This window comes from Salmo salar, chromosome ssa14 (assembly GCF_905237065.1).
Source record: "Salmo salar chromosome ssa14, Ssal_v3.1, whole genome shotgun sequence".
In the NCBI taxonomy this organism is placed as follows: domain Eukaryota; kingdom Metazoa; phylum Chordata; class Actinopteri; order Salmoniformes; family Salmonidae; genus Salmo; species Salmo salar.
Window position 1 is genome coordinate 69,595,121 of NC_059455.1, and position 15,447 is coordinate 69,610,567.

At 53.4% G+C, this 15,447-nt stretch overlaps 1 protein-coding gene across 1 annotated transcript in view; it reads left to right on the forward strand.

The window, feature by feature from the left end:
* Window positions 1–804: 804 nt before the first annotated feature.
* LOC123726594 (integumentary mucin C.1-like) overlaps window positions 805–15,447 on the forward strand; it is a gene marked incomplete at its 5' end in the record, with an annotated part of 44,019 nt that continues 29,376 nt past the window's right edge. Inside the window, one exon of the mRNA XM_045693698.1 lies at window positions 805–870. Within this exon, the coding sequence (XP_045549654.1) occupies window positions 805–870 (66 nt within the window). The remainder of the gene's footprint in view (window positions 871–15,447) is intronic.

The window sequence follows — 15,447 nt, forward strand, 5'->3', positions numbered from 1 at the left end:
GCATCTGCAAAAACATCAACTCCATTTACCACTTCGAGAACTCCCGCTGGCACCACAACTGCAGCCGCCACCACAACCACAAATGCTCCCACCACTACTAAAATCCCTCTCACCACAACTGTAGCCGCAACTACGTCAGCCACTGCCACCACAACTGCAGCTGACAGTACAACTACAGCCCCCACCACAACAGTCCCAGTCACCACAACTGCAATAACCACTACGACAACCACTGCCACCACAAATGCTCCCACCACAACTACAGCCCCTCTACCCATAACTGTAGCAGCAAATACGACATCCCTAGCCACCAAAACTGCAACTGCTACTACAAAAGCAGCCGACACCACCACGTCCCCTGTCACCACAACTGCAACCCACACTACAACAGCCGCTGCCACCACAATTGCAGCCGCATCTACGACAGGTTCTGCAACTACAACTGCAACAACAACTTCAATTGTCACCACAACTGCAGCCCACACTACAACAGCCAATGCCACCACAACTGCAGCTGGTACTACAACAGCAGTTGCCACTACAACTTCCCCTGTAACCACAACAGCAGCCCACACTACAACAGCCAATGCCACCACAACTGCAGCCGCTCCTACGACAGAGGCTGCCACTACAACTGCAGCTGCTACTCCAACTTCCCCTGTCACCACAACTGCAGCCCACACTACAACAGCCGCTGACACCACAACTGCAGCTGCCACCACAACAGTCCCAGCCACCACAACTGCAATCACCAATACAACAGCCACTGACACCACAACTGCTACCACCACTACTACAGCCCCTCTCACCACAACTGTAGCCACATCTACGACATCCCCAGCCACCACAACTGCAGCCGCAACCACAACAGCATCTGCAAACACATCAACTCCATTTACCACTTCGAGAACTCCCGCTAACACCACAACTAAAGCTGCCACCACCACCACAAATGCTCCCACCACTACTAAAATCCCTCTCACCACAACTGTAGCCGCAACTACGTCAGCCACTGCCACCACAACTGCAGCCGATACTACAAAAGCAGCCGACACCACCAAGTCCCCTGTCACCACAATTGCAACCCACACTACAACAGCCACTGCCACCACAATTGCAGCCACATCAATGACAGGTTCTGCAACTACAACTGCAGCTGCTACTACAACTTCAAATGTCACCACAACTGCATCCCACACTACAGAAGCCAATGCCACCACAACTGCAGCTGGTACTACAACAGCAGTTGGCACTACAACTTCCCCTGTAACCACAACTGCAGCCCACACTACAACAGCCAATGCCACCACAACTGCAGCTGGTCCTACAACAGCAGTTGCCACTACAACTTCCCCTGTAACCACAACTGCAGCCCACACTACAACAGCTAATGCCACCACAACTGCAGCCGCTCTTATGACAGAGGGTAATACTACAACTGCAACTGCTACCACAACTTCCCCTGTCACCACAACTGCAGCCCACACTACAACAGCCGCTGCCACCACAACTGCAGCTGACACCACAACTGCAGCTGCCACAACAACAGTCCCAGACACCACAACTGCAAACACCAATACAACAGCCACTGACACCACAACTGCTCCCACCACTACTACAGCCCCTTTCACCACAACTGTAACCGCAACTACCACATCCCCAGCCACCACAACTGAAGCAGCTTCCACAATAGCATCAACCAACACATTAACTCAATTTACCACTTCGAGAAGTCCTGCTGGCACCACAACTAAAGCTGCCACCACCACCACCACAAATGCTCCCACCACTACTAATATCCCTCTTACCACAACTGTAGCCGCAACTACGTCAGCCACTGCCACCACAACTGCAGCTGACAGCACAACTACAGCCCCCACCACAACAGTCCCATTCACCACAACTGCAATAACCACTATGACAACCACTGCCACCACAAAGGCCCCCACCACAACTACAGCCCCTCTCACCACAACTGTAACCGCAACTACGACATCCCCAGCCACCACAACTGCAGCCGCTACCACAACAGCATCTGCAAAAACATCAACTCCATTTACCACTTCGAGAACTCCCGCTGGCACCACAACTGCAGCCGCCACCACAACCACAAATGCTCCCACCACTACTAAAATCGCTCTCACCACAACTGCAGCCGCTCCTTCGACAGAGGCTGCCACTACAACTTCAGCTGCTCCTACAACCTCCCCTTTTAAATCAACTGCAGCCCACACTACAACAGCCAATGCCACCACAACTGCAGCTGACACCACAACTGCAGCTGCCACCACAACAGTCCCAGCCACCACAACTGCAATCACCAATACCACAGCCACTGACACCACAACTGCTACCACCACTACTACAGCCCCTCTCACCATAACTGTAGCCATATCTACGACATCCCCAGCCACCACAACTGCAGCCGCAACCACAACAGCATCTGCAAACACATCAACTCCATTTACCACTTCGAGAACTCCCGCTAACACCACAACTAAAGCTGCCACCACCACCACAAATGCTCCCACCACTACTAAAATCCCTCTCACCACAACTGTAGCCGCAACTACGTCAGCCACTGCCACCACAACTGCAGCCAATACTACAAAAGCAGCCGACACCACCAAGTCCCCTGTCACCACAATTGCAACCCACACTACAACAGCCACTGCCACCACAATTGCAGCCACATCAATGACAGGTTTTGCAACTACAATTGCAGCTGCTACTACAACTTTAAATGTCACCACAACTGCAGCCCACACTACAGAAGCCAATGCCACCACAACTGCAGCTGGTACTACAACAGCAGTTGCCACTACAAATTCCCCTGTCACCACAACTGCAGCCCACACTACAACAGCTAATGCCAACACAACTGCAGCCGCTCCTACGAAAGAGGCTGCAACTACAACTGCAGCTGCTACTACAACTTCCCCTGTCACCACAACTGCAGCCCACAATACAACAGCCGCTGCCACCACAACTGCAGCTGACACCACAACTGCAGCCGCCACAACAACAGTCCCAGCCACCACAACTGCAATCACCAATACAACAGCCACTGGCACCACAACTGCTCCCACCACTACTACAGCCCCTCTCACCACAACTGTAACCACAACTACCACATCCCCAGCCACCACAACTGAAGCAGCTACCACAATAGCATCTGCCAACACATCAACTCCATTTACCACTTCGAGAACTACTGCTGAAACCTCAACTGCAGCCGCCACCACCACCACAAAGGCTCCCACCACTACTAAAATCCCTCTCAACACAACTGTAGCCGCAACTACATCAGCCAATGCCACCACAACAGCAGCCGATACTACAAAAGCAGCCGACACCACCAAGTCCCCTGTCACCACAATTGCAACCCACACTACAACAGCCACTGCCACCACAATTGCAGCCACATCAATGACAGGTTCTGCAACTACAATTGCAGCTGCTACTACAACTTCAAATGTCACCACAACTGCAGCCCACACTACAGAAGCCAATGCCACCACAACTGCAGCTGGTACTACAACAGCAGTTGGCACTACAACTTCCCCTGTAACCACAACTGCAGTCCACACTACAACAGCCAATGCCACCACAACTGCAGCTGTTACTACAACAGCAGTTGCCACTACAAATTCCCCTGTCACCACAACTGCAGCACATACTACAACAGCTAATGCCACCACAACTGCAGCCGCTCCTACGAAAGAGGCTGCAACTACAACTGCAGCTGCTACTACAACTTCCCCTGTCACCACAACTGCAGCCCACACTACAACAGCCGCTGCCACCTCAACTGCAGCTGACACCACAACTGCAGCCGCCACAACAACAGTCCCAGCCACCACAACTGCAATCACCAATACAACAGCCATTGATACCACAACTGCTCCCAGCACTACTACAGCCCCTCTCACCACAACTGTAACCGCAACTGAGACATCCCCAGCCACCACAACTGCAGCCGATACCACAATAGCATCTGCCAACACATCAACTCCATTTACCACTTCGAGAACTCCTGCTGGCACCTCAACTGCAGCCGCCACCACCACCACAAATGCTCCCACCACTACTAAAATCCCTCTCACCACAACTGTAGCCGCAACTACGTCAGCCACTGCCACCACAACTGCAGCTGACAGCACAACTACAGCCCCCACCACAACAGTCCCAGTAACCACAACTGCAATAACCACTACAACAACCACAGCCACCACAAATGCTCCCACCACAACTACAGCCCCTCTCACCACAACTGTAGCAGCAACTACGACATCCCTAGCCACCAAAACTGCAACTGCTACTACAAAAGCAGCCGACACCACCACGTCCCCTGTCACCACAATTGCAACCCAAACTACAACAGCCGCTGCCACCACAATTTCAGCCGCATCAACGACAGGTTCTGCAACTACAACTGCAACTGCTACTACAACTTCAAATGTCACCACAACTGCAGCCCACACTACAACAGCCAATGCCACCACAACTGCAGCTGGTACTACAACAGCAGTTGCCACTACAACTTCCTCTGTAACCACAACCGCAGCCCACACTACAACAGCCAATGCCACCACAACTGCAGCTGGTACTACAACAGCAGTTGCCACTACAACTTCGCCTGTAACCACAACTGCAGCCCACACTACAACAGCCAATGCCACCACAACTGCAGCCGCTCCTACGACAGAGGCTGCCACTACAACTGCAGCTGCTACTACAACTTTCCCTGTCACCACAACTGCAGCCCACACTACAACAGCCGCTGCCACCACAACTGCAGCTGACACCACAACTGCAGCCACCACCACAACAGTCCCAGCCACCACAACTGCAATCACCAATACAACAGCCACTGACACCACAACTGCTCCCACCACTACTACAGCCCCTCTCACCACAACTGTAACCGCAACTACGACATCCCCGGCAACCACAACTGCAGCCGCTACCACAACAGCATCTGCCAAAACATCAACTCCATTTACCACTTCGAGAACTCCTGCTGGCACCTCAACTGCAGCCGCCACCACGACAAATGCTCCCACCACTACTAAAATCCCTCTCACCACAACTGTAGCCGCAACTACGTCAGCCACTGCCACCACAACTGCAGCTGACAGCACAACTACAGCCCCCACCACAACAGTCCCAGTCACCACAACTGCAATAACCACTACGACAACCACTGCCACCACAAATGCTCCCACCACAACTACAGCCCCTCTCACCACAACTGTAGCAGCAACTACGACATCCCTAGCCACCAAAACTGCAACTGCTACTACAAAAGCAGCCGACACCACCACGTCCCCTGTCACCACAATTGCAACCCAAACTACAACAGCCGCTGCCACCACAATTTCAGCCGCATCAACGACAGGTTCTGCAACTACAACTGCAACTGCTACTACAACTTCAAATGTCACCACAACTGCAGCCGACACTACAACAGCCAATGCCACCACAACTGCAGCTGGTACTACAACAGCAGTTGCCACTACAACTTCGCCTGTAACCACAACTGCAGCCCACACTACAACAGCCAATGCCACCTCAACTGCAGCCGCTCCTATGACCGAGGCTGCCACCACAACTGCAGCTGCTACTCCAACTTCCCCTGTTACCACAACTGCAGCCCACACTACAACAGCCGCTGCCACCACAACTGCAGCTGACACCACAACTGCAGCCGCCACCACAACAGTCCCAGCCACCACAACTGCAATCACCAATACAACAGCCACTGACACCACAACTGCTCCCACCACTACTACAGCCCCTCTCACCACAACTGTAACCGCAACTACGACATCCCCGGCCACCACAACTGCAGCCGCTACCACAACAGCATCTGCCAAAACATCAACTCCATTTACCACTTCGAGAACTCCTGCTGGCACCTCAACTGCAGCCGCCACCACCACCACAAATGCTCCCACCACTACTAAAATCCCTCTCACCACAACTGTAGCCGCAACTACGTCAGCCACTGCCACCACAACTGCAGCTGACAGCACAACTACAGCCCCCACCACAACAGTCCCAGTAACCACAACTGCAATAACCACTACGACAACCACTGCCACCACAAATGCTCCCACCACAACCACAGCCCCTCTCACCACAACTGTAGCAGCAACTAAGACATCCCTAGCCACCAAAACTGCAACTGCTACTACAAAAGCAGCCGACACCACCACGTCCCCTGTCACCACAATTGCAACCCAAACTACAACAGCCGCTGCCACCACAATTTCAGCCGCATCAACGACAGGTTCTGCAACTACAACTGCAACTGCTACTACAACTTCAAATGTCACCACAACTGCAGCCCACACTACAACAGCCAATGCCACCACAACTGCAGCTGGTACTACAACAGCAGTTGCCACTACAACTTCCTCTGTAACCACAACCGCAGCCCACACTACAACAGCCAATGCCACCACAACTGCAGCTGGTACTACAACAGCAGTTGCCACTACAACTTCACCTGTAACCACAACTGCAGCCCACACTACAACAGCCAATGCCACCACAACTGCAGCCGCTCCTACGACAGAAGCTGCCACTACAACTGCAGCTGCTACTACAACTTTCCCTGTCACCACAACTGCAGCCCACACTACAACAGCCACTGCCACCACAATTGCAGCCACATCAATGACAGGTTCTGCAACTACAATTGCAGCTGCTACTACAACTTCAAATGTCACCACAACTGCAGCCCACACTACAGAAGCCAATGCCACCACAACTGCAGCTGGTACTACAACAGCAGTTGGCACTACAACTTCCCCTGTAACCACAACTGCAGTCCACACTACAACAGCCAATGCCACCACAACTGCAGCTGGTACTACAACAGCAGTTGCCACTACAACTTCCCCTGTCACCACAACTGCAGCCCACACTACAACAGCCAATGCCACCACAACTGCAGCTGGTACTACAACAGCAGTTGGCACTACAACTTCCCCTGTAACCACAACTGCAGCCCACACTACAACAGCCAATGCCACCACAACTGCAGCTGGTCCTACAACAGCAGTTGGCACTACAACTTCCCCTGTAACCACAACTGCAGTCCACACTACAACAGCCAATGCCACCACAACTGCAGCTGGTACTACAACAGCAGTTGCCACTACAATTTCCCCTGTCACCACAACTGCAGCCCACACTACAACAGCTAATGCCACCACAACTGCAGCTGGTACTACAACAGCAGTTGCCACTACAACTTCGCCTGTAACCACAACTGCAGCCCACACTACAACAGCCAATGCCACCTCAACTGCTGCCGCTCCTACGACCGAGGCTGCCACTACAACTGCAGCTACTACTCCAACTTCCCCTGTCACCACAACTGCAGCCCACACTACAACAGCCGCTGCCACCACAACTGCAGCTGACACCACAACTGCAGCCGCCACCACAACAGTCCCAGCCACCACAACTGCAATCACCAATACAACAGCTTCTGACACCACAACTGCTCCCACCACTACTACAGCCCCTCTCACCACAACTGTAACCGCAACTACGACATCCCCGGCCACCACAACTGCAGCCGCTACCACAACAGCATCTGCCAAAACATCAACTCCATTTACCACTTCGAGAACTCCTGCTGGCACCTCAACTGCAGCCGCCACCACCACCACAAATGCTCCCACCACTACTAAAATCCCTCTCACCACAACTGTAGCCGCAACTACGTCAGCCACTGCCACCACAACTGCAGCTGACAGCACAACTACAGCCCCCACCACAACAGTCCCAGTCACCACAACTGCAATAACCACTACGACAACCACTGCCACCACAAATGCTCCCACCACAACTACAGCCCCTCTCACCACAACTGTAGCAGCAACTACGACATCCCTAGCCACCAAAACTGCAACTGCTACTACAAAAGCAGCCGACACCACCACGTCCCCTGTCACCACAATTGCAACCCAAACTACAACAGCCGCTGCCACCACAATTTCAGCCGAATCAACGACAGGTTCTGCAACTACAACTGCAACTGCTACTACAACTTCAAATGTCACCACAACTGCAGCCCACACTACAACAGCCAATGCCACCACAACTGCAGCTGGTACTACAACAGCAGTTGCCACTACAACTTCGCCTGTAACCACAACTGCAGCCCACACTACAACAGCCAATGCCACCTCAACTGCAGCCGCTCCTATGACCGAGGCTGCCACTACAACTGCAGCTGCTACTCCAACTTCCCCTGTCACCACAACTGCAGCCCACACTACAACAGCCGCTGCCACCACAACTGCAGCTGACACCACAACTGCAGCCGCCACCACAACAGTCCCAGCCACCACAACTGCAATCACCAATACAACAGCCACTGACACCACAACTGCTTCCACCACTACTAAAGCCCCTCTCACCACAACTGTAGCCGCAACTACGACATCCCCGGCCACCACAACTGCAGCCGCTACCACAACAGCATCTGCCAAAACATCAACTCCATTTACCACTTCGAGAACTCCTGCTGGCACCTCAACTGCAGCCGCCACCACCACCACAAATGCTCCCACCACTACTAAAATCCCTCTCACCACAACTGTAGCCGCAACTACGTCAGCCACTGCCACCACAACTGCAGCTGACAGCACAACTACAGCCCCCACCACAACAGTCCCAGTAACCACAACTGCAATAACCACTACGACAACCACTGCCACCACAAATGCTCCCACCACAACTACAGCCCCTCTCACCACAACTGTAGCAGCAACTACGACATCCCTAGCCACCAAAACTGCAACTGCTACTACAAAAGCAGCCGACACCACCACGTCCCCTGTCACCACAATTGCAACCCAAACTACAACAGCCGCTGCCACCACAATTTCAGCCGCATCAACGACAGGTTCTGCAACTACAACTGCAACTGCTACTACAACTTCAAATGTCACCACAACTGCAGCCGACACTACAACAGCCAATGCCACCACAACTGCAGCTGGTACTACAACAGCAGTTGCCACTACAACTTCGCCTGTAACCACAACTGCAGCCCACACTACAACAGCCAATGCCACCACAACTGCAGCCGCTCCTACGACAGAGGCTGCCACTACAACTGCAGCTGCTACTACAACTTTCCCTGTCACCACAACTGCAGCCCACACTACAACAGCCGCTGCCACCACAACTGCAGCTGACACCACAACTGCAGCTGCCACCACAACAGTCCCAGCCACCACAACTGCAATCACCAATACAACAGCCACTGACACCACAACTGCTACCACCACTACTACAGCCCCTCTCACCACAACTGTAGCCTCATCTACGACGTCCCCAGCCACCACAACTGCAGCCGCAACCACAACAGCATCTGCAAACACATCAACTCCATTTACCACTTCGAGAACTCCCGCTAACACCACAACTAAAGCTGCCACCACCACCACAAATGCTCCCACCACTACTAAAACCTTTCTCACCACAACTGCAGCCCACACTACAACAGCCGCTGCCACCACAACTGCAGCTGACACCACAACTGCAGCCGCCACCACAACAGTCCCAGCCACCACAACTGCAATCACCAATACAACAGCCACTGACACCACAACTGCTCCCACCACTACTACAGCCCCTCTCACCACAACTGTAACCGCAACTACGACATCCCCGGCAACCACAACTGCAGCCGCTACCACAACAGCATCTGCCAAAACATCAACTCCATTTACCACTTCGAGAACTCCTGCTGGCACCTCAACTGCAGCCGCCACCACGACAAATGCTCCCACCACTACTAAAATCCCTCTCACCACAACTGTAGCCGCAACTACGTCAGCCACTGCCACCACAACTGCAGCTGACAGCACAACTACAGCCCCCACCACAACAGTCCCAGTCACCACAACTGCAATAACCACTACGACAACCACTGCCACCACAAATGCTCCCACCACAACTACAGCCCCTCTCACCACAACTGTAGCAGCAACTACGACATCCCTAGCCACCAAAACTGCAACTGCTACTACAAAAGCAGCCGACACCACCACGTCCCCTGTCACCACAATTGCAACCCAAACTACAACAGCCGCTGCCACCACAATTTCAGCCGCATCAACGACAGGTTCTGCAACTACAACTGCAACTGCTACTACAACTTCAAATGTCACCACAACTGCAGCCCACACTACAACAGCCAATGCCACCACAACTGCAGCTGGTACTACAACAGCAGTTGCCACTACAACTTCGCCTGTAACCACAACTGCAGCCCACACTACAACAGCCAATGCCACCTCAACTGCAGCCGCTCCTATGACCGAGGCTGCCACTACAGCTGCAGCTGCTACTCCAACTTCCCCTGTCACCACAACTGCAGCCCACACTACAACAGCCGCTGCCACCACAACTGCAGCTGACACCACAACTGCAGCCGCCACCACAACAGTCCCAGCCACCACAACTGCAATCACCAATACAACAGCCACTGACACCACAACTGCTCCCACCACTACTACAGCCCCTCTCACCACAACTGTAACCGCAACTACGACATCCCCGGCCACCACAACTGCAGCCGCTACCACAACAGCATCTGCCAAAACATCAACTCCATTTACCACTTCGAGAACTCCTGCTGGCACCTCAACTGCAGCCGCCACCACGACAAATGCTCCCACCACTACTAAAATCCCTCTCACCACAACTGTAGCCGCAACTACGTCAGCCACTGCCACCACAACTGCAGCTGACAGCACAACTACAGCCCCCACCACAACAGTCCCAGTCACGACAACTGCAATAACCACTACGACAACCACTGCCACCACAAATGCTCCCACCACAACTACAGTCCCTCTCACCACAACTGTAGCAGCAACTACGACATCCCTAGCCACCAAAACTGCAACTGCTACTACAAAAGCAGCCGACACCACCACGTCCCCTGTCACCACAATTGCAACCCAAACTACAACAGCCGCTGCCACCACAATTTCAGCCGCATCAACGACAGGTTCTGCAACTACAACTGCAACTGCTACTACAACTTCAAATGTCACCACAACTGCAGCCCACACTACAACAGCCAATGCCACCACAACTGCAGCTGGTACTACAACAGCAGTTGCCACTACAACTTCGCCTGTAACCACAACTGCAGCCCACACTACAACAGCCAATGCCACCTCAACTGCAGCCGCTCCATGACCGAGGCTGCCACTACAACTGCAGCTGCTACTACAACTTCCCCTGTAACCACAACTGCAGCCCACACTACAACAGCCGCTGCCACCACAACTGCAGCTGACACCACAACTGCAGCCGCCACCACAACAGTCCCAGCCACCACAACTGCAATCACCAATACAACAGCCACTGACACCACAACTGCTCCCACCACTACTAAAGCCCCTCTCACCACAACTGTAGCCGCTACTCCTACAGCCCCCGCCACCACAACTGCAGCCGCTACCACAACAGCATCTGCCAAAACATCAACTCCATTTACCACTTCGAGAACTCCTGCTGGCACCTCAACTGCAGCCGCCACCACCACCACAAATGCTCCCACCACTACTAAAATCCCTCTCACCACAACTGTAGCCGCAACTACGTCAGCCACTGCCACCACAACTGCAGCTGACAGCACAACTACAGCCCCCACCACAACAGTCCCAGTCACCACAACTGCAATAACCACTACGACAACCACTGCCACCACAAATGCTCCCACCACAACTACAGCCCCTCTCACCACAACTGTAGCAGCAACTACGACATCCCTAGCCACCAAAACTGCAACTGCTACTACAAAAGCAGCCGACACCACCACGTCCCCTGTCACCACAATTGCAACCCAAACTACAACAGCCGCTGCCACCACAATTTCAGCCGCATCAACGACAGGTTCTGCAACTACAACTGCAACTGCTACTACAACTTCAAATGTCACCACAACTGCAGCCCACACTACAACAGCCAATGCCACCACAACTGCAGCTGGTACTACAACAGCAGTTGCCACTACAACTTCGCCTGTAACCACAACTGCAGCCCACACTACAACAGCCAATGCCACCTCAACTGCAGCGCCGCTCCTATGACCGAGGCTGCCACTACAACTGCAGCTGCTACTACAACTTCCCCTGTAACCACAACTGCAGCCCACACTACAACAGCCGCTGCCACCACAACTGCAGCTGACACCACAACTGCAGCCGCCACCACAACAGTCCCAGCCACCACAACTGCAATCACCAATACAACAGCCACTGACACCACAACTGCTCCCACCACTACTAAAGCCCCTCTCACCACAACTGTAGCCGCAACTACGACATCCCCGAGCCACCACAACTGCAGCCGCTACCACAACAGCATCTGCCAAAACATCAACTCCATTTACCACTTCGAGAACTCCTGCTGGCACCTCAACTGCAGCCGCCACCACGACAAATGCTCCCACCACTACTAAAATCCCTCTCACCACAACTGTAGCCGCAACTACGTCAGCCACTGCCACCACAACTGCAGCTGACAGCACAACTACAGCCCCCACCACAACAGTCCCAGTCACCACAACTGCAATAACCACTACGACAACCACTGCCACCACAAATGCTCCCACCACAACTACAGCCCCTCTCACCACAACTGTAGCAGCAACTACGACATCCCTAGCCACCAAAACTGCAACTGCTACTACAAAAGCAGCCGACACCACCACGTCCCCTGTCACCACAATTGCAACCCAAACTACAACAGCCGCTGCCACCACAATTTCAGCCGCATCAACGACAGGTTCTGCAACTACAACTGCAACTGCTACTACAACTTCAAATGTCACCACAACTGCAGCCCACACTACAACAGCCAATGCCACCACAACTGCAGCTGGTACTACAACAGCAGTTGCCACTACAACTTCGCCTGTAACCACAACTGCAGCCCACACTACAACAGCCAATGCCACCACAACTGCAGCCGCTTATGACCGAGGCTGCCACTACAACAGCAGTTGCCACTACAACTTCCCCTGTAACCACAACTGCAGCCCACACTACAACAGCCGCTGCCACCACAACTGCAGCTGACACCACAACTGCAGCCGCCACCACAACAGTCCCAGCCACCACAACTGCAATCACCAATACAACAGCCACAGACACCACAACTGCTCCCACCACTACTAAAGCCCCTCTCACCACAACTGTAGCCGCAACTACGACATCCCCGGCCACCACAACTGCAGCCGCTACCACAACAGCATCTGCCAAAACATCAACTCCATTTACCACTTCGAGAACTCCTGCTGGCACCTCAACTGCAGCCGCACACCACCACAAATGCTCCCACCACTACTAAAATCCCTCTCACCACAACTGTAGCCGCAACTACGTCAGCCACTGCCACCACAACTGCAGCTGACAGCACAACTACAGCCCCCACCACAACAGTCCCAGTCACCACAACTGCAATAACCACTACGACAACCACTGCCACCACAAATGCTCCCACCACAACTACAGTCCCTCTCACCACAACTGTAGCAGCAACTACGACATCCCTAGCCACCAAAACTGCAACTGCTACTACAAAAGCAGCCGACACCACCACGTCCCCTGTCACCACATTTGCAACCCAAACTACAACAGCCGCTGCCACCACAATTTCAGCCGCATCAACGACAGGTTCTGCAACTACAACTGCAACTGCTACTACAACTTCAAATGTCACCACAACTGCAGCCCACACTACAACAGCCAATGCCACCACAACTGCAGCTGGTACTACAACAGCAGTTGCCACTACAACTTCGCCTGTAACCACAACTGCAGCCCACACTACAACAGCCAATGCCACCACAACTGCAGCCACTCCTTGACCGAGGCTGCCACTACAACAGCAGTTGCCACTACAACTTCCCCTGTAACCACAACTGCAGCCCACACTACAACAGCCGCTGCCACCACAACTGCAGCTGACACCACAACTGCAGCCGCCACCACAACAGTCCCAGCCACCACAACTGCAATCACCAATACAACAGCCACAGCCACCACAACTGCTTCCACCACTACTAAAGCCCCTCTCACCACAACTGTAGCCACAACTACGACATCCCGAGCCACCACAACTGCAGCCGCTACCACAACAGCATCTGCCAAAACATCAACTCCATTTACCACTTCGAGAACTCCTGCTGGCACCTCAACTGCAGCTGCCACCACCACCACAAATGCTCCCACCACTACTAAAATTCCTCTCACCACAACTGTAGCCGCAACTACGTCAGCCACTGCCACCACAACTGCAGCTGACAGCACAACTACAGCCCCCACCACAACAGTCCCAGTCACCACAACTGCAATAACCACTACGACAACCACTGCCACCACAAATGCTCCCACCACAACTACAGCCCCTCTCACCACAACTGTAGCAGCAACTACGACATCCCTAGCCACCAAAACTGCAACTGCTACTACAAAAGCAGCCGACACCACCACGTCCCCTGTCACCACAATTGCAACCCAAACTACAACAGCCGCTGCCACCACAATTTCAGCCGCATCAACGACAGGTTCTGCAACTACAACTGCAACTGCTACTACAACTTCAAATGTCACCACAACTGCAGCCCACACTACAACAGCCAATGCCACCACAACTGCAGCTGGTACTACAACAGCAGTTGCCACTACAACTTCCTCTGTAACCACAACCGCAGCCCACACTACAACAGCCAATGCCACCACAACTGCAGCTGGTACTACAACAGCAGTTGCCACTACAACTTCCCCTGTAACCACAACTGCAGCCCACACTACAACAGCCAATGCCACCACAACTGCAGCCGCTCTACGACAGATGCTGCCACTACAACAGCAGTTGCCACTACAACTTCCCCTGTCACCACAACTGCAGCCCACACTACAACAGCCGCTGCCACCACAACTGCAGCTGACACCACAACTGCAGCCGCCACCACAACAGTCCCAGCCACCACAACTGCAATCACCAATACAACAGCCACAGCCACCACAACTGCTTCCACCACTACTAAAGCCCCTCTCACCACAACTGTAGCCGCAGCTACGACATCCCCAGCCACCACAACTGCAGCCGCTACCACAATAGCATCTGCAAACACATCAACTCCATTTACCACTTCGAGAAGTCCCGCTAACAACACAACTAAAGCTGCCACCACCACCACAAATGCTCCCACCACTACTAAAATCCCTCTCACCACAACTGCAGCCCACACTACAACAGCCGCTGCCACCACAACTGCAGCTGACACCACAACTGCAGCCGCCACCACAACAGTCCCAGCCACCACAACTGCAATCACCAATACAACAGCCACTGACACCACAACTGCTCCCACCACTACTAAAGCCCCTCTCA